The sequence below is a fragment of the Heliangelus exortis genome, chromosome 15, assembly GCF_036169615.1.
Source record: "Heliangelus exortis chromosome 15, bHelExo1.hap1, whole genome shotgun sequence".
Taxonomy (NCBI): Eukaryota; Metazoa; Chordata; class Aves; order Apodiformes; family Trochilidae; genus Heliangelus; species Heliangelus exortis.
In genome coordinates, this window is record NC_092436.1 from 209,806 (window position 1) to 235,761 (window position 25,956).

General features: G+C 40.9%; 1 protein-coding gene across 1 annotated transcript in view; it reads left to right on the forward strand.

The window, feature by feature from the left end:
• The window catches only part of JAKMIP2 (janus kinase and microtubule interacting protein 2), a 42,609-nt gene extending 19,537 nt beyond the window's left edge, over nucleotides 1-23,072 (forward strand). The window contains exons 4-22 of the mRNA XM_071758727.1: nucleotides 354-563; nucleotides 1,450-1,548; nucleotides 2,556-2,702; nucleotides 3,837-3,977; nucleotides 4,844-4,900; nucleotides 6,513-6,632; nucleotides 7,062-7,190; nucleotides 7,841-7,924; nucleotides 8,200-8,262; nucleotides 9,247-9,345; nucleotides 10,093-10,191; nucleotides 10,535-10,588; nucleotides 11,441-11,506; nucleotides 12,243-12,311; nucleotides 12,635-12,712; nucleotides 13,551-13,754; nucleotides 14,634-14,699; nucleotides 15,795-15,867; nucleotides 18,903-23,072. Of these exons, the coding sequence (XP_071614828.1) occupies nucleotides 354-563; nucleotides 1,450-1,548; nucleotides 2,556-2,702; nucleotides 3,837-3,977; nucleotides 4,844-4,900; nucleotides 6,513-6,632; nucleotides 7,062-7,190; nucleotides 7,841-7,924; nucleotides 8,200-8,262; nucleotides 9,247-9,345; nucleotides 10,093-10,191; nucleotides 10,535-10,588; nucleotides 11,441-11,506; nucleotides 12,243-12,311; nucleotides 12,635-12,712; nucleotides 13,551-13,754; nucleotides 14,634-14,699; nucleotides 15,795-15,845 (1,836 nt within the window). The 3' untranslated portion in view covers nucleotides 15,846-15,867; nucleotides 18,903-23,072. The remainder of the gene's footprint in view (nucleotides 1-353; nucleotides 564-1,449; nucleotides 1,549-2,555; nucleotides 2,703-3,836; nucleotides 3,978-4,843; nucleotides 4,901-6,512; nucleotides 6,633-7,061; nucleotides 7,191-7,840; nucleotides 7,925-8,199; nucleotides 8,263-9,246; nucleotides 9,346-10,092; nucleotides 10,192-10,534; nucleotides 10,589-11,440; nucleotides 11,507-12,242; nucleotides 12,312-12,634; nucleotides 12,713-13,550; nucleotides 13,755-14,633; nucleotides 14,700-15,794; nucleotides 15,868-18,902) is intronic.
• The last annotated feature ends 2,884 nt before the right edge of the window (nucleotides 23,073-25,956 follow it).

Genomic DNA, 25,956 nt, shown 5'->3' on the forward strand with positions numbered 1-25,956 from the left:
GCAGAAATGAAGTAACAATAAAACGAATAGCATTTTTCTCTGAGCAGAAGATTAATAACATTTACTTGTCTTTTACTGGCACAAATAATTGACCAAAGCACAACGTGAAAGCCTGAACTCTTCATCCAATTTTCTGTTCACACATCATGCTGTGCTCGGTTCCTGGGCTTCACTCTTATGTCAGGCTGATGGATAAGCTACTGAAACTCAAAGTATGTTGTTTTACAAGCCTGGTGCAAATTTAAGTAGTGACCACTGGTATTAAGTAAATCATGTACTTCTAGGTTGGAGAAGGCTGAAATGCTATTGCCTTTACACAGTAATGTCATTGCTCTGGTGTTTCTCTCATTCAGATGGACGAGATCAAGGCTAAAGACAGGATCATATTTTCCTTGGAGAAAGAACTGGAGACACAGACAGGCTATGTGCAGAAGCTGCAGCTGCAGAAAGAAGCTCTGGATGAACAGCTCTTCTTGGTGAAGGAAGCAGAGTGTAACATGAGCAGTCCCAAGAGAGAGATCCCAGGAAGGGCTGGAGATGGTTCGGAGCACTGCAGCAGCCCTGTACGCAGGTTTTACAGGCAAAGCAGTGAAATGGCTGTTTCTCTTGCTTAAATATTTTCTAAGGCCCTGGGAAAATATTCCCACTCTTACTACAGAGAATTGATGTCCATAGATTCTTCAGAGAGAATGCTTGAGGGACAAAACTTTGTAAGGATGTTTCCTCAGTTGCTCTGTTTACAAATATAAAACATCTAAAATAATTAGTGCTCCTTTGGAAGACTCATTCCATGAACTATGTGGCTAGCATGCATTCTCAGAAACAGATAGACTTCGGAAGATGGGCAGGGATAAGGTTGGGGGATGGAAGCCAGGAGACTCCCACGAGGTCCTCCTCTTTCTCTGTCTTAATCTCCCCATACACAGCCCTTGCTGTCGTTCACAAAGCATGCAGCTCACTGGTGGTGAGCCTAAAATATGATGTATACACACATGTTTACACATACACAGGAGAGGAATAAGAATGTAAATGTGTTGCTACTGAGAGGGATTGTTACTTTCTGACCTGATGTTGTGGCTCAGCAAATATAAACAATGCATAGGGAAAGGCAATAAAATTAGAATTTTTGCCTTTTTTTTTCCCATCATAAGAAGATACCAACACATTTTTGCTTGTTTTCTGTTTTTTTAAGCAAGTGAAAAATTTCCTTTAAAGTATCTCCCTAACGAAATACTTCTTTAAAAAAAAAAAAGGTATATTTTTGCTAGCATATTCAGTACTGTAAAAATCTGTAAATATAGTAATAATAATCCAATAATAACAGGTGTGTCAATAATAATTTGTGAATGATGACAGCCTAAGTTAACTGTTGTATGCTTTTTGAGGATTCTTTTCCCAAACACGTATTCTGAGAAGAATGAGTAACTCTGGTGTTGTTCCACCGACCAGGACTTGCGCAGGAACCAGAAGAGGATAGCGGAGCTCAACGCCACCATCCGGAAGTTGGAAGACAGGAACACGTTGCTCGTGGATGAACGAAATGAACTGGTGTGTGAGCTTTACACTCTCAGATAGAGGTTGGGAGCCACAGGGAAAGGCAAAGAGAGGAGGAGGATTCAGGGATGATAGCCAGCGGTGAATATTCCTTTTCCTTCCTTCAGGCTAGTCACTTAGGAGGCTGGTTTTAATTTTCTTGGTTTTTTTTTTTTATCCTAGAACTGAACATTTTATGCTGAATGAAGCAGTGGTTTTATTGAAGTAATGTGAGTACAAAATCACAGTGACAGTTGAGGCAGTGAGGCTTGTAGGTTTCTGTATGAATGCTTATGATCCCTTCTTGACCCTTTGAGCATACAGCAGTGTATAGGATGATGCCTTTGTTAGAATGATCAGCTCAGCACAAAAGTGATGTCTTTCCACAGCCACATACCACCTTGTCCTCCCTTGGAAAAAGAGATAAACCTATAAACCACTTAGTATTGCTGAATGGAGATAATTTTTCAGAGGAAGAGATCACGGTTTAAACTCTAGTTGTACCAATACTCAAACTTCCAAGCATGCCCTAGGACACCTTCATATATTATGGGATTTGTTGATCAAAACAAAGGTCATCACACTTGTGAACAAATATTTCATTGTGTGGCATTAAAAACCAGATTTACAGCTGAGCTGTTATTGCTAGAATCCAGACTGATTATGTACCTATGTTAATCTCTTTCAATGAGAAAATCAGTGGGTTTCTTGCAGATGAAGCACAGGTAATTTTGGACTTTTGTAGCACTTTTGCAGTTTCCTAAATGTTTGTTGGACTGCTTATCTCTGTCTGAACTTTCCTGTAGATAAAGCCACCTTCTGGAAACAGATATGCTTTGAGATTTATAGATAGAGTAAGTTATGGAATCTGTAAGCATCAGTTCCATTAGTTCACTTTCTCTGGCATTTTACTGGAGCAGTAGTCCAATAGGGAAGTAACAAAAATACTTCTAACAAGGGACTGACAAAAAGTATCTTCTCTTTGGATTATTTACAATTATTAATTGCTATTATCAATTCAGTTGAAGCGTGTCAGAGAAGCTGAGAAACAATGTAAACCTCTTCTGGAAAAGAACAAGTGCCTCACGAAGAGAAATGATGAACTTATGCAGTCTTTGCAGCGCATGGAAGATAAACTCAAAGCAGTCACTAAAGAAAACATAGAAATGGTTGGTACTCAAGAGCAAAAAAGATTACTGCATGATCTGTGTCTGTTGTTCTGGCCATGTATGCATAGTGTATACATGCACATTCACAGAGAAAATGTCTTGTATATTGTGTGTAATACTGTTTATAAGCAGACTTCTCCTGCTAAGCGTGATTGTGTTGTGTCTCTGGCTTGCAATAGCCTCTGTCTTTGTTGTGAGTAGGCTGATTGTTTTGTGATGGATGTGGCTTTCCTGCTGATTAGGATTAGACAGTCAGATTGACTTTCTTGTGCTATAGAAAAAATGACTCAGTGTTACAAAGTTAATGCACTTTAAGACTTCGCAATTCACCCATGCCCAGAAGCCAGATCAACTGATTGCAGGTGTCATGGGTAAGAATTCTTTTTCCTCAGCTCTGGCAGTACAGATCACAGCCCCCTGGGCTTTCCCACAGCAAAGAGCAGGGACCTGGGAGTCTGCATGCACCAGTTGTCAGTGGGCAGCACCACTGGCAGATACATGTGCACAGAGCACACATGTTCTAACTTAGCTCCCTGACACCTGCTCTTTACACTACAGATGCCCAAATTTTGGGAGTTAGTGAGCTGTGGGTGTCTGTAGTAATTATCACAGGCTGTAGCCATCTCTTCTGCCACACAGGCTCAGGAGCAGATGAGCCTTCTAGGTAAAATAGACGTGGTACCACATTTTTTGCCTTTCCTCCTTGTCTTTCACATGACTAAAGCATATTCATTTCCTCACAGTACATGGTCATAGGATGGGAACCATGGGGTCATGGGAGTAGATACTATTTGCATAGCCCCTGGACAGGTAGGGCATGCAGCTATATTTGCCACATGTTGCAGCATCTTGGTGCAGGCAGAGCTGTGGTATATAACCCTTCAGGGCTGCTCTAGAGGCTGCGTTGTAACACAGGAAGCGAATAGATAAAGCTTTGTTAAGAACTTGGACTTGCTGTGTTGCTTTATTGTTAAGACCTGCCAATGGGTATTAATAAAGTTATAAAAATGGTGTAGCTCAAGTGTATTTAAAGAGCTGTACAGCTTAAATGAAAGATAATGTCAAATTTTTAACCTAACCTTTTGTCTTTTAGTTCCTGGATTTTATTTTATTTGTTTCTTCTTGTTACCACAGAGAGAAAAAATAACATCACATCCTCCTCTAAAGAAATTAAGATCCCTCAATGATCTGGATCAGGCTAATGAGGAACAAGAAACTGAATTCTTAAAGCTTCAGGTCATAGAACAACAGAACATAATTGATGAGTTAACAAGGGTATGTAGAAAGGATTCCTGTGCACAGCTCACACTGATAGTATTTCTTCTTCTGACTAGGAGTCTGATTGTTAATATCTTTCCCTCCTTGAAATATTTAGATGCAGGTGTGCATGGATGCAGTTTAACTGAATTTCTATTGGGGCATCAGCCCCTACAACTCAAGAATTTAATTTGTGTGTGAATTGAGCACTAGAAATGAGTGCAGAGTAAGAACTGTGGAGTTTGGGAAGATACCTACAGGCTCATGAGGCAGAGCTATACAAAGCTGTTTTACCATTAAAACTAAGCTGCCGTTGAAAAGTTTCTGTAACAACAGGCAGGCACCCAGTGCTGGAAAAGTGTGTGCTGTTAGACAGTGATTCACCAGTTCTCTCAGTTAATACTGGCAGTCCCCATTTCAGCTGACTTTGTGTCATGATGTTAAAGGGAAGGAGAAAGAGCTTCCAAAACAGGCTGTTGCCTCTTCTAAGACATCATTGCTAGGATAGAAATCAACACTATCATCCATCTAACGACTTTAAGGCAGAGGCAACATCTCTGCACGGAAGGCAGACAGCCTGATACAGTGACCAAACTAGTCCCTCAAATCTCCCAGTAATTTTAACAGAAAATCTATCAGCACCTGTTGTTTGACAGGCAACTGCACAGCAAGGGTTATTTTTCATATATCTTCCCTTCTCCTCATGCTTTTCAGCTGACATACACAGATTTGGATATGAATCGTCCTTTGACCTGGAATCAGATTTCTGTTTGAATTTACGAACAGAGAGTTGGTGGAATCCCAGTGGTTTGTTTCCTGTAGATTTAGCCTTCTATGGCTTTAAACAAGAGAAGAGAGAGTAACTTTATAATCCTATTTTCCAGGACAGGGAGAAGCTCATTCGCCGCAGAAAGCATAAAAGGAGCTCGAAGCCAATTAAAGTAAGAGGAAAAATTGTTTTCAGCTTACAAAAGTATTGGTGGGCTCCATTGGAAAACACACTTTAGCAATCTGATTAAAGAGAGCTTTGTGGATTATAACAATCTGCTTTAGTGATCGGGTTTATAAACACCTTAGTTTGGAAGAGCTTTTCAAGTCCACTTTGAAATACAGTTAAGAGTGCATAGCTATTTTAATTTAATCAAAATGGGTCTTTTTCTCTCTCTCTGGAATAGTAATAATCTTCCCTCCATCTGGTTTCTATAAATACTGCTCTCAAGGTCTGCTATGCTGAGGTGTGTTTTACATTTCCAGAGACCTTCCCATCTATCTTCTGCTATCTATTTTTCACAGCACATATGGGCTACATCAAAATCATTGTACATCTTTTTTATTCAAGTGGAAGTTTCTGCCTGGTAAATCGAGTGTCATCTTCTCCTGCTCAGTTCTGCAGGGCTTTGGCTACTCCTTTTTATTACCCTGAACTGGGTCAGGTCCAAAGCTGGCATAATTTACATTTTTAGAGCTGAGTAGTCAGTAGTTGTTCAAATAGCCCCTTCATCAGCTAAATGTGAAGAATGACTTTGCAACATCTACATCCTGCATTCCACATATATATATTCCACATCCTAAATACTGTGTAGGAAACAGATCTTGGTTGCCTTTTGTCGTCCAAGGACATCCCTTAGTTTGTCAGCTGTGTTCTGTGAAAGTATTGCAACACTCTCCTACACACAGAGAATTTCAGACCAGTAAATCCTAGATGTGTCATCACGTGGTTTCTGTATGGATTTTGAAGCAATACACAGCAGATATCACTTAGAGTCAAAGACTAAGGTATTTTCATCAGTCACCTTGTTTCTAAGACAGAGATTATAGTATGGGAGAACGTAGGTATTGTCTTAATTTGGAAAAATAATAAAAAAGGCAATATATATAGAGGGTTATTGGCATCGTTGGTACAATTTTTTTGTGTGATTCAAATTCTGGGTTTAGAAGGTTGTAACCTATCAGCAAAAGTGAAAAATGTTGCAAAGCAGAAGTGCATCTTAAATGCTTGTTGATCAGTTTGTCTGCAGAATTATTCATAAGCCAAGTATTTAAATGCTCAGATCTGTACCCTGAAACCCAGCCTGCAGTGTCAAACATGTATACCTTCATAGAGATGACTCACAGTTTTAGTTTGCTTTAATTCAGTCACCAAGATTGGAGACAGTGAGGTGTCAGACACACAACCAAACTGTAGTGTGAGCAATCTCTTACAACATGTGGCAGTTGCTTAAGTGCTGGAAAAATGAATGAGATAAAAGTTCCTTCACACTAGTTTTGTTTTAGTATAGCTTTCACTCACTCCAACAGACTGAGACAAATCCTCAGCTCAGAAAAATCAGTCAGCAAACATTTTCTCCACCAGCACAAGACCTAATCTTGAATATAATTTCCTTTGGGTTTGTTTGGAGATGGTAATTGCAGGGGCAGCTCATTGCTCTTTTTTGATGTCTTACCTTTTTTAAGTAACTAGCAATGTGATTTTGAACTAGCTTTTCCCCCTCATCAGAAACTCAGGCTACCTGTTTCCAAGGAGATTCAGAAACTGTGCTTTCCCTTCTTTAGAGACATGTGGTGGATACAGTTTTTGGGTATGATGATGATTCCATGGACTCAGAAACCTCCTCTGTGGCCTCATATAGAACAGACAGAACACCAGCAACCCCAGATGATGATCTGGATGAGGTAAGATCTGACTCTTTTCAGTAGGCAAGGACAGGTCTTCAAGAGACTTTTACTTCAAAAACAAGTGGACAGGCTCTCAAGAACATTTAGGTTTTATAGTACATATTGAGTGGTAAGTTCTTCATTAAGCTTGGCCTCGATTTTGGTTACTGCTGTACTGGAATGCTGAGAGGTTCTTTCAAAATCTACTCCATAGAGACTACAGCTATGATCTCACTGAATCTGAATTTTTTCCTCTCCTCCTTCAAGAAAGTAAACCTATCGCATATTTTAGCTTAAAGATATATAAATTCCACAGTCTTAAAACTTCAAAGCTCTCAAAAAATGCTTTCTGAGTGAAGACCTGTAAACCAACTATCACTCTTGCGTGCTTTGTTTGGGCAGTTTTCTACTGGCTGGTGCTTAGACATGTCCTTTCTTATCTTTCAGGGCTTAGCAGCAGAAGAATCAGAGCTACGGTTTCGACAGCTGACAAAAGAGTACCAGGCCCTGCAGAGAGCATATGCATTACTGCAGGAGCAGACAGGAGGCATCATTGATGCTGAAAGAGAAGCCAAGGTCCGTATTTGTTTGAGGGCAAAAGCATTTCATTGCCATCAGGACATACAAACCCCTAAAAGCAGTATGTAAGGGAAGGAAGTTATATACAGCAACAATACAAACAACAGAGATGTCAATTTCACTTATTTGCTGAGTACATAAAGTAACACTGAAGAATGGACACAATCACTCAGTTTACAAGTCTGTCCTATACCTCAACCTGAAAACTGCAGTTAGGCAGGCATGCCAAAGCAGGCAATTCTGCAGCTTGGCACAGAATTGCAAGGATATTCTCATCTTTTGCTTTCCCAGGTATGAAGGGGTTGGGTTTTAAAGGCAAGCGTAGGGCTGTGGATTTTCAGAAAGGCACATGTTGCACCAACTTCAGGAATATTCACCCAAGTGTATTTGCTACTGTAGTGCAATGCATGGTAATAATGGGCTTGCGTGGGGAGAGGGGGCTGATCTACCACACTGTTCCCACGTGTCATCTCTATGCCAATCTGAGTGATAGCATAAAACATTGCTGAGTCAGAATCTGTGTAATGATTCCTTGTTCAGTGGAAGCAACAGCATAAACCCAGACTCTGCAGTGTTTGGTTTCTTTTTTCATACCTGTCACACTGCTGCTTTTGTTACTGTTTCATGCTGTGTCTGACTTCCAACAGGCCCAGGAACAGCTCCAAGCTGAAGTCCAGAGGTATAAAGCCAAGATAGAAGACCTGGAGAAAACTTTGGCACAGAAAGGGCAGGTAAGCACTTCTTCTGTATTTTCCTATTGTGGATGTTACGTGTTCTGCTTACAAAATGCCTAGCACAATTTCAGTATAGGCTTCCGTGACTTGTAATGTCATTGTTCAGCAAACAAGCAGGTCTAGCAAGTTCAGAAGCCTTCCTACAGCTTGGTAGACTAATATGTTGTTATTCTGTAAATGACAGTTTGTTCCTGTAGGATTTTAAAGCCCAATAAACATGCCCAAATTCATGGTGTTCGATTATTCTGTCATAGTACTGCTTCATCCAACAGGACTCACATTGGGTGGAAGACAAACAGCTTTTCATTAAGAGGAACCAAGAGCTTTTAGATAAGGTATGTTCCAAAGTTTTGCAGGCTTACTCTGGAAGGTAATCTGGATCCTACAACACGCTTTTTAGACATGCAGTCTGGTGTTTATAGGTGTAATATAAGGATAGAACAGCATAAATTAATATATGCAGGATTACATATGGAAAGACAAACCCTCTCCAGTTCTGCCTTGGCTCTGCAGTTGCTGATGCAGCTGCTCTGCTGGTAAGCTCCAGCCCAGGAGCTGGAAGCTTTTACCTGTTGCTCTGGCACCGAAGCACAGACTTTGTGTTCCAGTAGCAGTGCACTGAAGAGGCTGGTGCTACACTGCTGGGGTGTGTTGAGCTCAGCTTCTGGGTATGAAACAGCCATAAAAATGCAGTCACCCTCTAGCACCAGGACCCTTTCAGACTCCTAGTCCCTGTGCATTCTGAATATTTTTAAGGGTTTAAAGCCACCCCTAAGTCCAGTGGAACTTGTACTGCTCCATCTCTTGGTACATATAAGAATATCACCTGTTTGTATGTGGGTGTGTATATGTTTAATCATGGAATGTAAGGATACAGAGGACTTCAATGTCATTTGCCTATCACCAACAGTAACAGCATTGGCCATACATATGACTGCCATCAGCAAGAGGCCGTAACTCCCAGCACCAAGTCTCTTGTCATTTTATAGCTCCCCAGACACGGCTGCTTGGTGTGTGTTTCGTCCCTTCCATAAATATACCTTGTAAGTCTCCAGCCCTGTGCCATCCTTCCCCATCCAGACAGACTGACTGATGGGTTCTCATTTGTCTGATCTTCACTAGGATTGGATTCTTACAGGAAAGCCTTCAGCCTAAGCATTTTATGGAGTTTAGGAACTCACTGAGATAAATCAGCAAGTAGTGAATCATCTATAGAGTTTGTGTTTTGCACTGTCTGTGCTAGCTCAACTGCTGCTCACCAAATATTCAGTGTTTCTTGTAATAGTCACACAGATCCTGAATTTCTCTATTTCTGTTAGATAGAGAAACTGGAAGCAGAAAACAACCGTCTGCAACAGGAGCTGCAGGATGCCCGAGACCAGAATGAGCTGCTGGAGTTCCGCAACCTTGAGCTGGAGGTGATGGATGAGCTCATTACAGCAGAGCTGGCAGCAAATTAAACTGGTGCACTTGCACTGGGCGCAAACTTTAATCAAGTGTTTTACAACAGCATTTCTGTGATATAACAGAGTAACAAATCAGGCCCAGCTTTTTTAATTGTGAGCAAAAGTATGTCAGCTGTAATATCCTGGCAATAATAGGCTCCATGCTTGACTGGTTCACCTCTCTGCTGGGTGCCCAGTGGGCATAGAGAAGCTTAGCTGATCAGTGTCAATGTGGCTTCTGGTTACCACACCTGAGGTTATGTTTTTTCTGATACTTTGGAGCAGCCTATTGTCAACATGGTCTGTTTGTACTTATGGCCTGAAGACTACTGAAATCAACATAAATTAATTACATTTAAATTCACCAAATAAGCAAGGCTTAAGCCCCATCAAGGGTTTAGTTTTGTTTTTTTGTTTTTTGCTTGTTTTTTTTTTTTTCATGACCCTGAGTGGGTCTTGGAGGAGAAAGAAATGTTGAGCATACTTTTATATCATCAAATAAATAATCCCCAGTAAAATATTTAGCTCAGGTTTAGGATCCTGTCCTACTTGGCACACTGATTTTCAGACCCGGTCTAAATGTTTCTCTCACTGACTTCCAAAATGAAGAGCTTGTTTTTGCAAAGCATGATGTAAACAGTTGCTATGGCATTTAGTGAGTTCTGTGTGCATCTCCTTCATTCTAATATGTTCTGTGGTGTCTTTTCAATTTATTTTCAGGAAAGAGAGAGAAGGTCCCCACCATTTAATCTCCAGATTCATCCATTCTCAGATGGTGTGAGTGCTCTACAGATCTACTGCATGAAGGAGGGTGTTAAGGTAAGTCAGTTTTAAGTAAGGCAGCACTTTTAACTCTGGGATTTAACAGGATGCTGCCTGTATAACTCATTACATTCATCCCTGCTAATAACTCCACTAAACCTTAATCATTTAAGCACAGTCTAATGTAATATAAGAGTGTGAGATAAATGAAACAGTTGAATTGGACTCATAATTTTCACCATAATGATAAAACCTGGCTCAAAGACAACTCCAATCAGTGTGCAATGCATCTCCATGGGATAAAAGAAAATGGTTACTTTCAGCATGGTTTATAGGAGGGGCAAATATTGCAGCCATGATGGAATGTGTAGGCCATGCCTTTACTTTGTTCTCTTTGCAGGATGTCAGCATCCCAGACCTCATAAAGCAGTTAGACATCTTAGGTGATAATGGGGTAAGTTGAAGTGGGGGATATTTTCTCTTTACAACCTGCAGTTTGTACAGTAGAGGAAGTGAAATCTGTACATATCATGGCTATATTCTCAGGTATTTGTTAAATTATCTAGGATCAGAGCAATTAATTTAAAGAGTGTTCATTTCCATTAAGTTAAGGATTTCTGAGATTTCAGTAGTCAGAGAACTAGTAATGAAGTATCAGCTTTAACATCTGGTTTAGCAGACTGGGATGAATGTCCATAAGCTACTGATACTTGGAACTGGGCCTGACCACACTGCAGTCTTTCAGGAAAGCACATGAATTGGTTTGGCAGCCTGAGCCAATCACAGCTTCATCAGGACTAGGATTCCTCTACAGTTTCATAAATAGGCAAGAATTATCAAATCTTCTGTGGTTTTCTAAAGTGGCATGGGTGTCCACTTCAGTCATCCATGCAGAAAGAGATCATCCTGTATCACTGGCCAGCATACGATATGCTTTAAGAAAGGGGATAAGAAATAAAAACAAAGGATTGTGTTTAACTCTTCCATTTGCTGGTGTAAATCAGCATTATTTTTATAAAAGCTTTAATGGAAATTCACCTTTTGTGAAACTAGCATGAAGACAGTCTAATATGTCTAATTTTAATTTACATTTGTCGTAAGACGCAGTGGAATGAAAACATATACTTAGTCCATATGATGCAGAAAGGCAAAAGCAGTATTCTTTTTAATACAGTCATGAGTGTTCTGATGGGAACAGGATACCCAGTTCTGCAGGGATCTCTTGAAAACTGTAGACCTAGCCTGTAGTCTGGATTATCTTTTATTTGTGTGGGAAAGTGCTGCCAATTTTCTTTGCTCTTCACAGAATTTAAGAAATGAAGAACAAGTGGCTATAATTCAGGCTTCCACTGTATTGTCCTTGGCAGAAAAGGTAAATTATGTGCTTGCTTTTCTCATGTGTTATCTAAGGTCTCATCTGACACTGGAAATTTTCTGCTCTGTTGTTAATATTGACAAATTTTCTAGCGTAGGAGTGATTCCCCAGATTAAGTAAGCTATGCCAGCACAGACCCAAACACCTTGCCAAAGCAGCAAAAATATCAAACTCAGCTGGCCCAATCTGTGAAGTCAGAACAACTGCAAATACAAAAGGAATGCAAAATGAAACTTGCAATTTTAAACTGAATAAGCAACCAACTGAGATTTGAGACATAATTAGTTGCAGCGTGGGATTTCTAGTCCTGAGATTTCCAAAGCTTTTGAAGGGATCTTGTATGCAAAATTTCCAATGAAACTTATGTGTCTAGAAGTTACTTCTTTAGGAAATCAAAAAAAAAAGTGAGGTTCAAGTTGTTCTCTGTGGTTCAAATGCATCACATGATTTTGTCAAGATGACAGCTGCCAAGGATTCTACTACTCTATGGAGAGAATTGCCATTTACCCAGCTAAACTATTTTTGAGATTATAAAATCCCATCGCAGGCCCTTATCCATGAGATGACATGGACAGACATTGCAGCAGCCCCTGTCACAGGAGAACAGCCTTACTATGGGCCCAGAAAAAACCATAGGCTACTAAAAATGGACTAATAAGATGCTGTCCCACTCACTAGTGTCCCTATGCCCAGAAAACACAGCAGGTTACAGCTCTCATTCTGTTCCCTCCAGTGGATCCAGCAGATTGAGGGAGCTGAAGCTGCTTTGCATCAGAAGATGATGGAACTGGAAAGTGATATGGTAAGCAAACTTTCCTTAGTACATATTTTAGGAGCAAGATACTGAGCATACCACATTTCCTGGGTCTGCCAAAAGGTAACTGAACAGATCTTTTGGCAAATTAAGTATGCAGAGTTTCTCTGATTATTGGTGAAGCCAAAACCCTAGCTGTTTTCCTTTCCTTCTTTTCTAGCTAAGTCAGAGATTAATAACTGCAGAATGTCAGCTGAAGACCAGTCTCCCATCCTGCCTGAGTCAGATATCTGTAGTTGATTTAATAAAACTTCCCAAAGTATTTTGAGTAACTAATTTGTTTTTCTGTCCAAATTATGCTTCATTTGTAGGAGCAATTTTGCAAAATAAAAGGTTATTTGGAGGAAGAATTAGACTACAGGAAGCAAGCTCTTGACCAAGCATACATGGTATGTACAGAGGAAATCGTAGAGCACATAATGGCCATTGCCATGACAGGACACAGACCCCTGTTGGATCAGGAAGAGAAGTTTTTCCTTTTTTTTTTTTTTTTTAGTACCTCTTTTTAATTTTTTTCCCTTTCTTCAAATGCACTGCCATGCAATCTACACAGCTTCAACACAAAACCTAGCTTTTTCATGTCAAAAAAAGGCAGATCTCCTGAAGTCTGAAACTCTTCTTTCAAAGTCAGATACTGTTCATTTATGGTGGCTTTTCCATCGGGAGTCAGTGCAGCAAATAGGAACTCAGATCTGCAATTTTGGGTGTTTTGTTCATCTCCTAGCAAGAAAACAGTATGCCACAGAGAGCAAGAGTTCCTGCTTATAAACATACAAAATTCTGATACATAGGTCTGATAACTAGTTGTGCAAGTTCACCATGGTTTGTCAAGTTAATGAGAATGCTCACTGATTAGCAGGATTAAGACTAAAGTATTCTGATGGTGACCTTAAGTCTTCCCTCTTTTGCTTTTTAGCACAACACGTAAAAAATTTAGAATTGGTGGAAAACCATAAAATAGATACGAAAATTCTATCCAAATCCTAATCATCTCTGTACCTGCATAAAAAGTCCAAATGAGGGATTTCAGTCAAAATTAATATTAAAATATATTAAAAATAAAAATTAATATCCTTTTGTCAAAACATTGAACCATTTTATGAGTCCTGTTTTCACATTTTTGCACACTTGAGCACAGGTGCCTGAGTCTTCCACCAACCCCCCAGATCCCATTGTGGTTTAAACAGTGTTTCATCTCTAATTGGCTTTTGGTATTGCATCAACCAGAGGATCCAGGAGCTTGAGGCCACCTTGTACAATGCTTTGCAGCAAGAAACAGTGATAAAGTTTGGGGAACTACTCACTGAAAAACAGCAGGAAGAGTTGAGGGCAGCAGTAGAAAAACTAAGACGTCAGATGCTGAGGAAAAGCAGAGAATATGATTGCCAGATTCTTCAGGAGAGGATGGAGCTGCTCCAGCAGGCTCATCAGGTAAGAAAAAGGAACCATGCACACACATACAGCTTTGCTGTATAGCAATGTAAGATGAGGGCATATTTAAGCAGGCTCCAGCTCATCAAGCACCTCAGCGTCTAGTTTTTGAGTTACTTCATACTTAGTGCTTTTACTGTGCAGACAAACACACGTGATGCTTGCTTGTGGATGATTGTTTTAGTATATTTTGAGTCTTAAAATTCCAATGTTGTCATTCAGAATTCTGTCCATGTGAGTCTAGCTTTGTAATAAAAATTGTCATCCCCTAGTTACTGGACTGGACACCAGAGGAACTGTATGAATGCTTCAGGCTGGTATTACACAGAGAGATGTTTCTTTTCCAGACACTTCTGCTTTTTCCCTCCTGCAAAGTGGGGAGTTGTTAGGTGTCACTGCTGAGACACAGCACTTCATTTCACATTTAAAGATCAATGTTTGCTGCTTTGCAAGTATAGTGTTGTATATATTTATCATTTCAGATCTAATAATCATACTTTTAACCCTCTGTCAACACATTGAACTGTGAGAAATCCTAATGAATCATGATGTAATTCTAAAGAGTATAATCATGATCTTATGTTTTTTATCAATTCAACGCAGGATTAATATAAAATAGATAATGTGAAAAACATCCACTACTGATACTGATTTCTAGTGTTTGAGGATACAGTCACATATATGCACAGCATATTTTGAGCAATTGTGCACATGATAAAGTTGAGGTTAGGCAGGATTAGTGGGTGAAGTTATGGTACTGCACAAGGTTGTCCCTGCCAAGGAAATGGACTTGTTTATGGCCATTTGAACATTAATCTGTGCTTAGCAGTGCAGCTTTACTGAGAATTTAGTCTAGATGCTTTCTTTTCTGATTTCCAGAGGATCAGAGATTTAGAAGATAAAACTGACATCCAAAAGAGACAAATAAAGGATCTGGAGGAAAAGGTTGGTTCTGTTACACTTCTGAAACACACTGATCAACTTTTTTGAAAGTAATGACCTCATTATCTTGAACATTTTCTTTGAACCTATTTCAAACTCTTGCAATATGTGTTTTCACACTCTGTGAAAACAAGCACTGCATTTTTTTGGTGGATGAGATCAGCTTTGTCACACTGAGTTTTGTTACTTGTGGATAGGTTAGACAGGAGTCTTGAAAAAAAAAATGATATCATAGGCACAGCATCCTACTTCCAATAATATTTTTCTAGAAATGCCAGACTGGTGTAAGATGCATCTCCAGTGGCAGTCTTGTTGATGTATCAATACTTGTAAATATCAATGTAAATGTGTGAACTGTTATGTGAAATAATGCCTACATTAATACCATAGGAGTGCTAAGGAGCCTTTTGGGTTTTTACGTACGTTCCTAACGTGAAGCAAGTGGGCATAATACAGAACTTGATACACATAGTTTCTTCCACTTCTCTGACAGTATTTTTTTGATACAAGGACTAAGTGTCTCTCTAATATATATAACTTGGAAAAATAAGAGATGATAACCTGTGATGAATATAAATAAATAAAAAATAGCAAAATTTATACCACGGTCAAAAGGAAACCTTGAACAGGACACCTCTAGTGTCAGTTTTCAAAAGAGCTTTTGACTCACAAAAATTCGTATCTCAGAAGTCAACACATTAATAATTAAAATGAGACATCCAAAAAAATGGTTATTAAACATGTAATGGCTAGGGCTTGATATTGTGTGTATAAAAGCGTGTATTCCAAGGCTATTTCCAGCATGGATTGCAGGCACTTGATTTTTAACACACTTAAAATACTACCTGTATTATTTTTGACATCCAGCTTTGTGACTTCAGTCAGCTCATGTGGGTTCACAGGGACAGTTACACTTCAGGCTCTCACTTAATGGGATCTGTTTTCTAAGCCTGAGGTTCTTGCAGAAGTGGCTAAGGAAATAGTGTTTTCTGGATGCATGGTTATTCTAATTGTCCTACAGAGTCCAAAAATAATCTGCGGTTTACAGTGCCATCACCTTAATTTTTATGCAATCTTTTTTTTTTTTTTCTTTTGCAGTTTCTATTTCTATTCTTGTTCTTCTCTCTTGCCTTTATTCTTTGGCCTTGATGTCAATGTGCCTCTTGGAAAGGTAAGGCTATTTTATTTATTTCCTCAAAGATAGCTCTTATTGCAAAATTTGCATCAGCCAGCTGTGGTGGAAGAAAAATGAGAAACCAGGATGTTTCTTAGTGCTTAAAAAAAGGTTCCTTGACTAAAAATGCATTCATGACATTAAACTACTGAACAGTTATTCATGTTTTTAAGATGAAGCATCCAATAGAGCCTTTGCAGTAGAGCATGCATCCTCAGTGTAATACAAATTAAAATTTTCATTAATACTGGAAGTCATCAGGAAATGTCTTCCTGATTTTTTAATTGTTTTTATTTTTTTAAATTTTTTTCCCAGAAATTTAAAAAACCACACACAGCGATAGATGCAAATGCCAAAAAACATCCACAAAACCAAATAAAATACTTTTGTTTTGATATGACATTTTTATTTAGAAAAGAAAGATTATTCTTGTGAAAAAAATTAATCCACCTGTAATTGAACTTAGAATAGGAAATCCCTAGTCCCAGAACAAAACCATCAATATATGCTCCTGAGGCTGGACGCATGGCTTTGTATGCCAGTGCAGAAGAGAAGGGGAGGCAAATGGAGAATTACAGACATAACTTGGATGAGTCACTTGGCTTTTCAGGTATTGCAGGTATATACCAGCAACTTTCGAAATAATAATTTCCAAAAATAGAAAAAAATTCAAACCTATTGTTCTGAGATCAAATTGCAGCCATGCTGATTACCTCTTTGTCTTGAAGCCTGTGAAAATATATGTCAAGTGCCCTATCAGTGTCTTCAAGCTAAGAAAAAAACCCTTCAGATTGTATCCATGTGCATGGATTCTGTGGTGACTTTCAGATTGCTGTTTTAACATCCTTGGAATTAGCTCTGCAATGTATCCAAAGGCAGACTGAATTCTTTTCTGCAGAGGAGCCATTCCTTCCCTGTCCTCAGTGCAGGAAGGGAGAACCACACAGGAATCGGGACCATCAGAAAATACAACAAAACCTCCACATTTGCTGACAGCTTGTACACCCTTTGGGACTGATTCTGAGGGCTGGTTTGGCTGGTTAGAAAAGCTAATGGGGTGTTTAAGGTTAGAACTCTACATTCTTCCTAAAATTTTAGCAGATTTACTATTATTTGCTTGAAAGCATTCTTCTACCTGCACGTGGCTGCTGAGTCACATCTACCACTAGCTCTCTGCTGGTTTTATTCACTCCTCACTGGCACATTCGTTGAGCCAGGATTAATAATCAAGAGAAACGTAAGCATTTTCCTGCCCCTGTTGGGAATGGCAGGACTGTCACAGCTGCAACAGAACCAGAGCAGCATTATGGCTGATTTCATTGCTGGGCTACAATGAAAAAAACAGTTCCCTTAGGACTGTGTCAAGACTTTCCTTTCCTACCCCTCAGCCCAATCTTCAGTGAGTTTTCTGCTTCTCATCGAAGCTTTAGCAGGTGTGAATCCCTTGGGTGTAACTTCACTGAGCCCAGGAAAGCTGCTCAGGGGGGAGGTGTTGGGGGGCGATGTATAAACTCAGTGCTTTTCCAGAGAATCTTCATTGCTGGGAACTCCCCTGAACTGTAAAGACAACTGCAGCAGGCCTAGCATCACAGCAAGCATGGTATCTGTAGAGTGTTTTACTGAGGCAGTCACTCTACAAGTGTAAACCATCAAGTCTTGTAGCAGTTCCTCAAAAGGAAGGCAATGGTAAGCAGCTGTTAGCTCCTCTTCCCATGCCTGATCCCAGTCTGCACCCCCTCCATTTCCCTCCACAGAATCCTCACTCCTCAATATCTGAGGGGATCTCTCAAGACAGAAGCAATGTGGGAATGATGTTGGTAAGACTGAGGGATTTTACCAAGGTTGTATTTTCTGATGCTAGAATACATGGAATCAGAGAGTAACTAACAGTGATTTGAGTCTGCTGGTCACTTTAAAAGCCATCTGCCTGCCTGGGTGACTTTGACATTTGAAGTAGCTCAGCAAATGTGAGCATGGTGTGTGGAGTATGCCATCAGCATTTCTGGTTCTTAGAACTACTGAGCTGTACATATCATCAGGGCATCTCTACAAAACTGCTTTGTTAACTTTATCATAAGAGACTTCACACAGATCCTTGATAAAACAACAACAAAAAGGAAAATGCGTCCTTGAAATGTACCCAGGGAGCCATTTGATGATGAAAGGTCTTTGGTTTCCTTCATGCCTTGCTGCAGTTCATCCTTTACTGACTTCTTAACTAGCTTAGAGCAAACCAGGATGCAATCACACATGATACGTTCTGTTTTTTTCTCTCTCAGAGTGAGCACTGCACTCAGTCCTGAGAAGTCCTGCACTTCTCAGATAAGGAAGGACAAGCACTGTGAATTGCAGCAGAGTGCAGCAATATGTAGTATCCAGACCAGCAGCTCTCTAACTCCTGTTTATGTAGGATTTTCCTACCTGCTGTTTTTCTTGTGCTTGTGAAATACACAAATTCATTTATTCATGATCACCTAAGGAAGTCTGATCTGCATTGATTTTGTACTCAGTGAATTTTACCATGTAGGTTTGAATGCTGAGAGAATAAAAGCATAATAATGGCCTTTTTCCCTGGTTTCAAACCTGAGACCTGCAATTCTTTTCCATGGGTAGGGAAGGATTCCCCAGAACAGGACCGGTCTGTGCCTCAGTGCTGTATCAGCCAAAGTTCTGGGGCTGCAGGTGGATCACCTGCACTCCTGTCTCCTGTCACTGGAGAATTTTAGGCAGCTTTCATTAAAGGGTTATTGAAACTGGTGCATAACTATTCATCCAAAGATGACTGTTGGGGGTGTTTATAGACCAGAGGGCTACACTTTCTTGGGTTAAATGGACCGGCTTAGTAAGATACCCAGAATCTTCAAAAAGGCCTTTTATACAGACAAGCAGAAACAGTTTAAGGCTGGTAACTGTAAGAACAGATCATTCCAGCTTTCTGATGGATAGACTGCATCTTGTCAGCTGGGATAGGGTAGGTAGAGGCACTCATCACTTCCCTGATACAGATGTTCTTTTTTTTTTATTATTTTTAGAGTGCTCGACCCCACAGCTAAGTCCTTATAACGGCAAATGCTTCCACCCCCCTGATGAAGAGAACATTGTTTACACCTATTTTTAAAAATATAAAAAGGAACAACTTGTAGCCAAGACTGCAACCACCTTGTATTTTAAAGCCATCACTCAAGATTTGTTACTTGACAGTTCCTGTCTAAAGCTACGATATATGCTGCATCTAATGAAATTCTATATGTTGAAATTACAAAAGGGGAAGAAAAAGGAACTGTGAACCTACGTCACTGTAGGAAGAACTTGAAGGAACGAACCACTTCCAGCTGATCAAGTCAGTGTGTCTTGGGCATGGAACCAAAGTTACAACAGCAAATTCTATCCCTGCTGTGCAGGGCAGTTGTTTAAATGTGACGCTGTCATCCCACAAATGGATCAAAAGTTAACGGGACAGAGCGGGAGAAACATGAGCTGTGGAGAGATGCTGACAGCAGTGTTCAGTTTGAACTGTCTGGCTTCCTCACTGCAGGAGCTCCTCCTCTCTTTCTTTGGTTTTAACCTCAGGAACAAATGACAGCTGCAGTGGTGGGGGGAAGAAGGGAAAAATGCATTCTGGTTTATTCTGGCAGAATGAGCAGGACAGAGCAGCATGTTTTGTGCTTGAGATCATAACACAGCGTCACCCTGCTTGACAAAAGAAGAGGGTGTCTGGCGTAAGGAGGATTTCTGACAGAGCTGTAGCCTTATCTCCATACTCCCTTCATGAAGAATGGCCTGTCCATGGTCAGATACTTTTCATACCCTTTAAAGACTGCCATTGGGATAATAATGATTGTACTTGGTTTTACAATTTGAATAATACATTGAGAATCACTGGGTTGGACCTTGGACCTACACAGTAGCTTCAGAGAAAGCAATGGAATGTGTTGCAGGACAGAGGGGGAAAAGCCAATCCCCTTGTCCACGTGGTGTGATCCACAAAGCATCAGCTTCCAACTGTTCTCTCAGCTTAGAACAAATGTTTTGGTTTGGCTTGTTAAACTTATTTTGTTAGCTGGCTTCCTGATCAATGGCACACGAACCAAAAAATGGGGAAAAGCTGTGTGTACACATCCTTATTAGAAGTAAGAAGTATCACTAGTCTGTTTACTTCCACAGTTAAGAGTAACTAGAAGTAGTTTGCATTTCAGAGCATTACTCACCTTTCTAATCACAAAGCCTGGAACCCAGTCCTGGTGTCTGCCTGAGGCATCCCAGGTCCATGCTCCCTCTATTCAGTAAGAAACAATCCTGAGGAGTGTCACAGCTGCAGCAAACACAAAGGGCTGTGCCTGCTGCTTGCACCCACCTCCCCTGTTCTCCCTGGTATGCTGGATGAGCAAGGCATGACAATGCACTGCTCTGTGCCTCTGCTTCCATTTCCCTGGAAATGGAGCTGTGCCTGTTGAGACTTCAGGTTACTGTGGCAAGGCTCCTTATTTGAGCTGTGTCTCCCACGATGGAGCCTTAATTTTAACTGGGTGGGTGAAATGGATGTCTGTATTACAAAGCAGAAAACTAAGGGCCAGAACACAGCCTGTGCATTACTTAAAACTTCAGGACAGGGCTCACCTGTATTAGCATCTTACACACACAGATGCTGCTGCCCATCAGAAGCTTTAAAAGTGCTTTGAAAAGGGTCTCTCCTTTGCTTATTTACTTTTGCAGATGAAGCAACTGAGGCACAAAGCAGTGAAGTAACTTGTCACAGCAACTCATCGTGTCAAAACCGGTTCCTCAGTCATAGCAGGGATGAAGTTCCTCTGGTATTGAGGATGCCTGCCCCTCAGTTTTTTTGTTTCTTTTTTTTTGGCTGGAATAGCTTTTAATCATTAAGTCCTACTGGATTGCAGTCCTGGTCTCTGTTTCTCCACGACGACTCCTAACATCCTCATTTTTTCCATGCCCTGGGATTGTGTTAGGCCTTCCATCAAAGTTCAGAAGCTATTAGCAAGTGATTTTTTTTTTCTTGCTTCTTAAAATGAATTTAAATTACAGTATGACCACATCTTCTTGAAGCAGTCTGTTTCAGTCAAGGTTTTTAATGAATTTTGCACCAGCTGTATGTTGGTTCGTTTTTGAAAAAAAAAAGAGGCTTGTAGGCAGATATGTTAAATGAATACAGGTACATTGCATGCTCTTTGTTCATATTCTTTCCCCTCAGCGAGAAGAATCCATGGATAAGGCTAGCCCAAACCTATATGTGCTTTCTAGAAGTGCTGCCAGCAGTTCAGTCCTAAAACTCTGGATTAAAGGCCCTTCAAGAGTCTTGTCCCACACCTGTGTCTCCTTTAGGTCACTAAGCAACTTCACCACATCTGGTTAGCTTCAAAAAGGGGTGTTTCCTCTCCGGTTATTCCCTTTTTCCCTTCTTACTCTTCTTGTCCCCCTGTTGCAGCACTGGTTCATGTCATACATTTGGCTGTAGTGTCCTGCATGTTAATGCAGGCTGGAAACTGTTTTCCAAGATGGTGCAATAGCTTCCACCTCTCCTTTGGTTAAAAAACTAAGGAGGACTAGAAACATTTTTTTTTTGTGCAGTCATAGGGAAGGTTCCTGGCACAGAAGTACCCAGTTTCAGAACATACCTGACTGATTGTGTGGCAGGCTTCATCATTTAGACCCTCTGAGCCCTGTTATGCACTTAAGCAATTTCTCCCTTTTGCCTAATTTCCCCTCGATTACTTTTACATGTACATATGCATGCAGGTGCTCCATTTCCAAGGGCTCAGTGTGGGGGGTGGCAGACAATCCACATCTTATCTTGCTCTGCAAACTGGAAACATTTCTTTATTCCGTGCAGAGAGCTGAACAGCACCTGCCTTACTTGCAGCTTAACATAAGCCATGCCTAAAACACACTTGCTGATATGAGTAATACAAACTTTCTGCTGTCAGCTATATCAAAATGAGTTTGATGATTGTGTATATATATATATATATATATATACATGTATCTATATAGTGTATATGTACATATATATACATATATATGCATCTATCCCCTATTGTACATAGTAAAATGTACACTTCCAATCTATGTATGGGGAACTGGATCTAGACTTGTTTAGCTGCCACAACTGGTACATTCCTTGTGGTTTAATTTTACATCTCATGGGCAACTGGTTTTAGGATCTGTTTTCATGGGGTCTCCCTTCCTTCCGTCCCAAAGCTGTTTATCCAGGGCTTTCTACGGTTCCTGGTATTGAGGCCAAGTATTGAGAATCCTCCCTCAAACTGGTTGCTGCAGTTGACCTCCCCTCCCCAAAACCAACTGGCAAAGTAAAAATCAATTTACTGCAGCCTCGAGGATAACAGATACAGCCCTGGAGTCCTCCCACCCACCAGTCCTTAGCTGCAAGAATACTAGCTCTCCAGGCTATGCACACAGTCAGCTTGACTAAAACCTGACTTACTGCTTGTCCTCTGCTGACCAAGCTAGGAGATTTTGAAGACTCCTCTTCTAATTCTAAGCACTTCAGTTGAAGGCCTGGTTAGGTGAGCTGTGTTTAGGCAGTGGGGTTGCAGGGGGAAACAGGGTTTATTGCAGTTCATCTGCCTGGCTCACAGCTCCATCCTCTTTTGTGGAGGTGCCTGGAGGACCACGTAGACATTTTTTTGTAGATGTGCTTCATTTTCCAGCTCCCTACCATCATCTCAGTGGGAAACATCCTCTGACCTTTCCATTCATGGCATCCATCCCATGAGGACAGAACGTGCCAGGCTCTTCTCCCCTCCAGAGCACAGGTCAGTAGACAGCCACACAGTTGCTGGTGATTCAAAGGGTTTTTTTCTTTTCTCCTGCCCTCCCTCACATCAGCACCTGTGATTTTATATATATATATATATATATACACCTTTTGTTCCCATTTTTTTTGGGTGTCTATTCCAGAACAGAATTGTAAATGACTTGGCAGAATGACCCTTTGATAAACACTGGATATGTATCTGTACTATATGTATTAACGTGTAGAAGAGAATCCTTACTGTATGTAAAGTTTTATGAATGGTTATTTTTTAATTTATGTATTTAATATAGGATTCAATGACCTCTGGTGTTTTAGTTTGTATAAAAAATAAACTGCGTTTTTAAAAAACAAACCAAAACAAAACAACAAAAAAACCCCAAGGACAAAACAACCGCTTTACACTCACGGAGATCTTCAGTGTCTGTCTGCAGTCTGTTCCCGCGCTGCCGGTGTCCGCCAGGGGTCAGGGCCGGCCCTGCCAGCGCACCGGGTCGGTGCCGGTGCCGGAGTAGGAGCGGGGTCGGTTCTGCGGGAGCTCATCACAGCGAGATAGCAACCCAAACACGAGCAGAAACGCGGCTGCTTGGATTTTTGATGGGTTTTTTTTCCCCATCCTCACGTGCTGGTGGGTATTTCCCACCATCATTCCAAAGCACTAAATGTGTATTGTAACATTTTTTGTCCTGCTTTTTGAAAGGCTTTAGGCTCTTCGGAAATTGTCCTCCCCCAGGCAGTCTCTGCAAGTTCGCACCGTAAAATGGACTTTAAATGGTTATTTTGATCGCAGTATGATCCCTGTATAGGAAAAAATTTCTCCCCATAGATTCCACAGGGTGTCCCATAAGCACTGTGTGAAACAGACACCCCCCAACCCAGCCAAGCAAAACTGAAAAATCAGCGCAGGTCTTCCAGGAGGAAACACAAGTACTCTGAAATTCAGGGTTCTGTTCCTGGTTTGTGGATTATTACTCAAAAGGTCTGGATCAGCAAGTGAAAAGCAACTTCCACTCTGTGTACTGAGCTGCTTTCTGTTGTTACCTACAGGGCTCATTAAATGACCTTTGGGAGACAGAACCACAGAGCAGAGAAGTCAATTTTCTTCCATTTTAACCACCTGCAGCCATTTAGCGTCTCGCTAAAACAAGCCATCCAGGGTGTCCTAGGCAAGCTTCCTCTGACGCTCTTCTTTTTTGCAAGTGTTGATGGCCCAACAGCCACAGGAAGGTTCTGAACTTCTGTGGGGAAGCTCAAGGGTTACTCCTGGATGCAGCATCCTGGTGGGTTTTCACAGCCTTCTTGTCCAGGAGAACAGACTGACTTGTCCCACTTGCCCCATTTCTGCTGAGGCTTTAATTTGGAAGAATCTTCATGATTGGAATCAGGACAGCAGTGAACGGCAGTGCTTTTATTGCATCTGTTGTCAGAGAGACAAAATATTATGCAGCCCTGCTGGGGGATACCATAATCCCAGAGGTGAAAGGCAGCACAGCTCTTGGAAGCTGTGTGCACTACACAAAAGACCTTTTGGAAGGAAATTTCCAAGGAAAGTCTTAGAGGGGAAATTGAAAGCAGATTTTGAAGGTGCAAAATCATCGCCAGGTGTTTACACCTATCTCATCTTTTTACAGTCAAATTTATGAACAATCTAAGCTAAGGAATATTATATAGCCACAGAATAGCCCAGCATGTGAATTATTATTTAATTTAAAAAAAAATCATTAATGAGCTTTCCCAAGATCCACTGCAACTTGTATCTATAAAGTGTTCTTAGAAGACTGGAAGACATTAAGTGGGTCCAAGACAGAAATTCAGATCTAGATGTAGATCTCTACTATTACAGAGTTCATTTAGAGTTCATTTATTTCACATAGAGCTAATTTTTATCACAATGACAAAAACAGATTTTGGGTCCAGAACTTTCTGGATGTTTCTCTGGGACAGCTGCAAGGCATTTCCAGCTACAAGACAATGGAAAGGATGGGACAATGTGACGGATCCGAGAGTGTCTGTGCTGTGGTCAAGAGAGAGCAAACCTCATGTGAGTCTCTCCCTGGTATGTGACAGCCCATCAACCCATCCCGGGGGCAAAGCACCCTGTATGGTGGTAGCCAGAAGCAGGCTCCCCTCGGGGCTTGTCCATTTTGCAGTCTTTTATCATGAAACATGGTGAGCAAAGAGCTGAGCTGTGTCACAGTCTCTGCATCTGTCAGGGGAGGCATGGCCAGGACCATGGCTTGTGTAGGAGGAGGTATGGCTGCATCTTGCAGGGTGTCTGTGTTATCTCTGCAGCCCATTTGGATGGCAGTAGCTTTCCATTGTTTGGGTGATTGTCTAAACATAGTAAAAACCCTAATAACAGGCAATGTGCCATCTGCTCTGTGTCGAGGGGGGCTGAGCCTCTGAACACAGCAGAAAATTACACATTCTGAAGCCCCGTTCCCACTTGGATCGAGGAGCATCCCACAGCTTGTGCCACACTGACAAGAGGCCATTGTGCAATGTCTGCTCCAGCCCCTGGCCACCAAGTGACAGCCATGAACAAGCTGTTTTGCACAACAAAGCAAATCCTGTGAAAACCATTTTAGAAGCCTGAAGCAGGACTGAGACAGGAGATATAATGATTTCAGTGTGTACACCAGATGGAGGCTGTAGAGCATGCAGTCACTAATCTATGGATTACAGACTCCCTAATTATAGGCTGACACTCACCATTTCTGAGAGGCACCACCAGCCACGGGAGGGATCCTGCAGATCAGTGCTCAGCAGGCAAATGCCATGTTAGGGATAACTGGGAAAGGAACACAGTGGAGAATGTAACTCCACTAACTTCTTGCCTATTTGTGTCTTGGAATGCTGCATGGAGTTCTGGACTGATGCAGATCTTGAAAAGAGGATGGGGAAGGTCCAGAAGAGTCTGGGGTGAGTGCTCAAAGACACGGACCACATCTGCATCCAAGGAGGGTCCCTGGCACCAGCACTCCTTGGAGGATGAACCATCAGTCAGTTACACATTTCTCAACATGATCAGGGGAGCCTGTAAGGACAAAGTCAGATCTTCAGCACCTCTAAATGGGAGCATGCACATGACTGTTATGTTACATTTTACATTTCATAGATTGAAATTCACATAGGTATCAATGCTAAAAATGTTTTTGCTGAAAGTCTTGGGCCATTCAGATTTATAAATCGCTGTATATTAAGACGTTTTCCTCAATATTTAAGAGGGGCAAACAAAAACATGGTATATTTAAAGCAAGTCATCATGAACCAGGATAAGTATTTAAATACTAAAC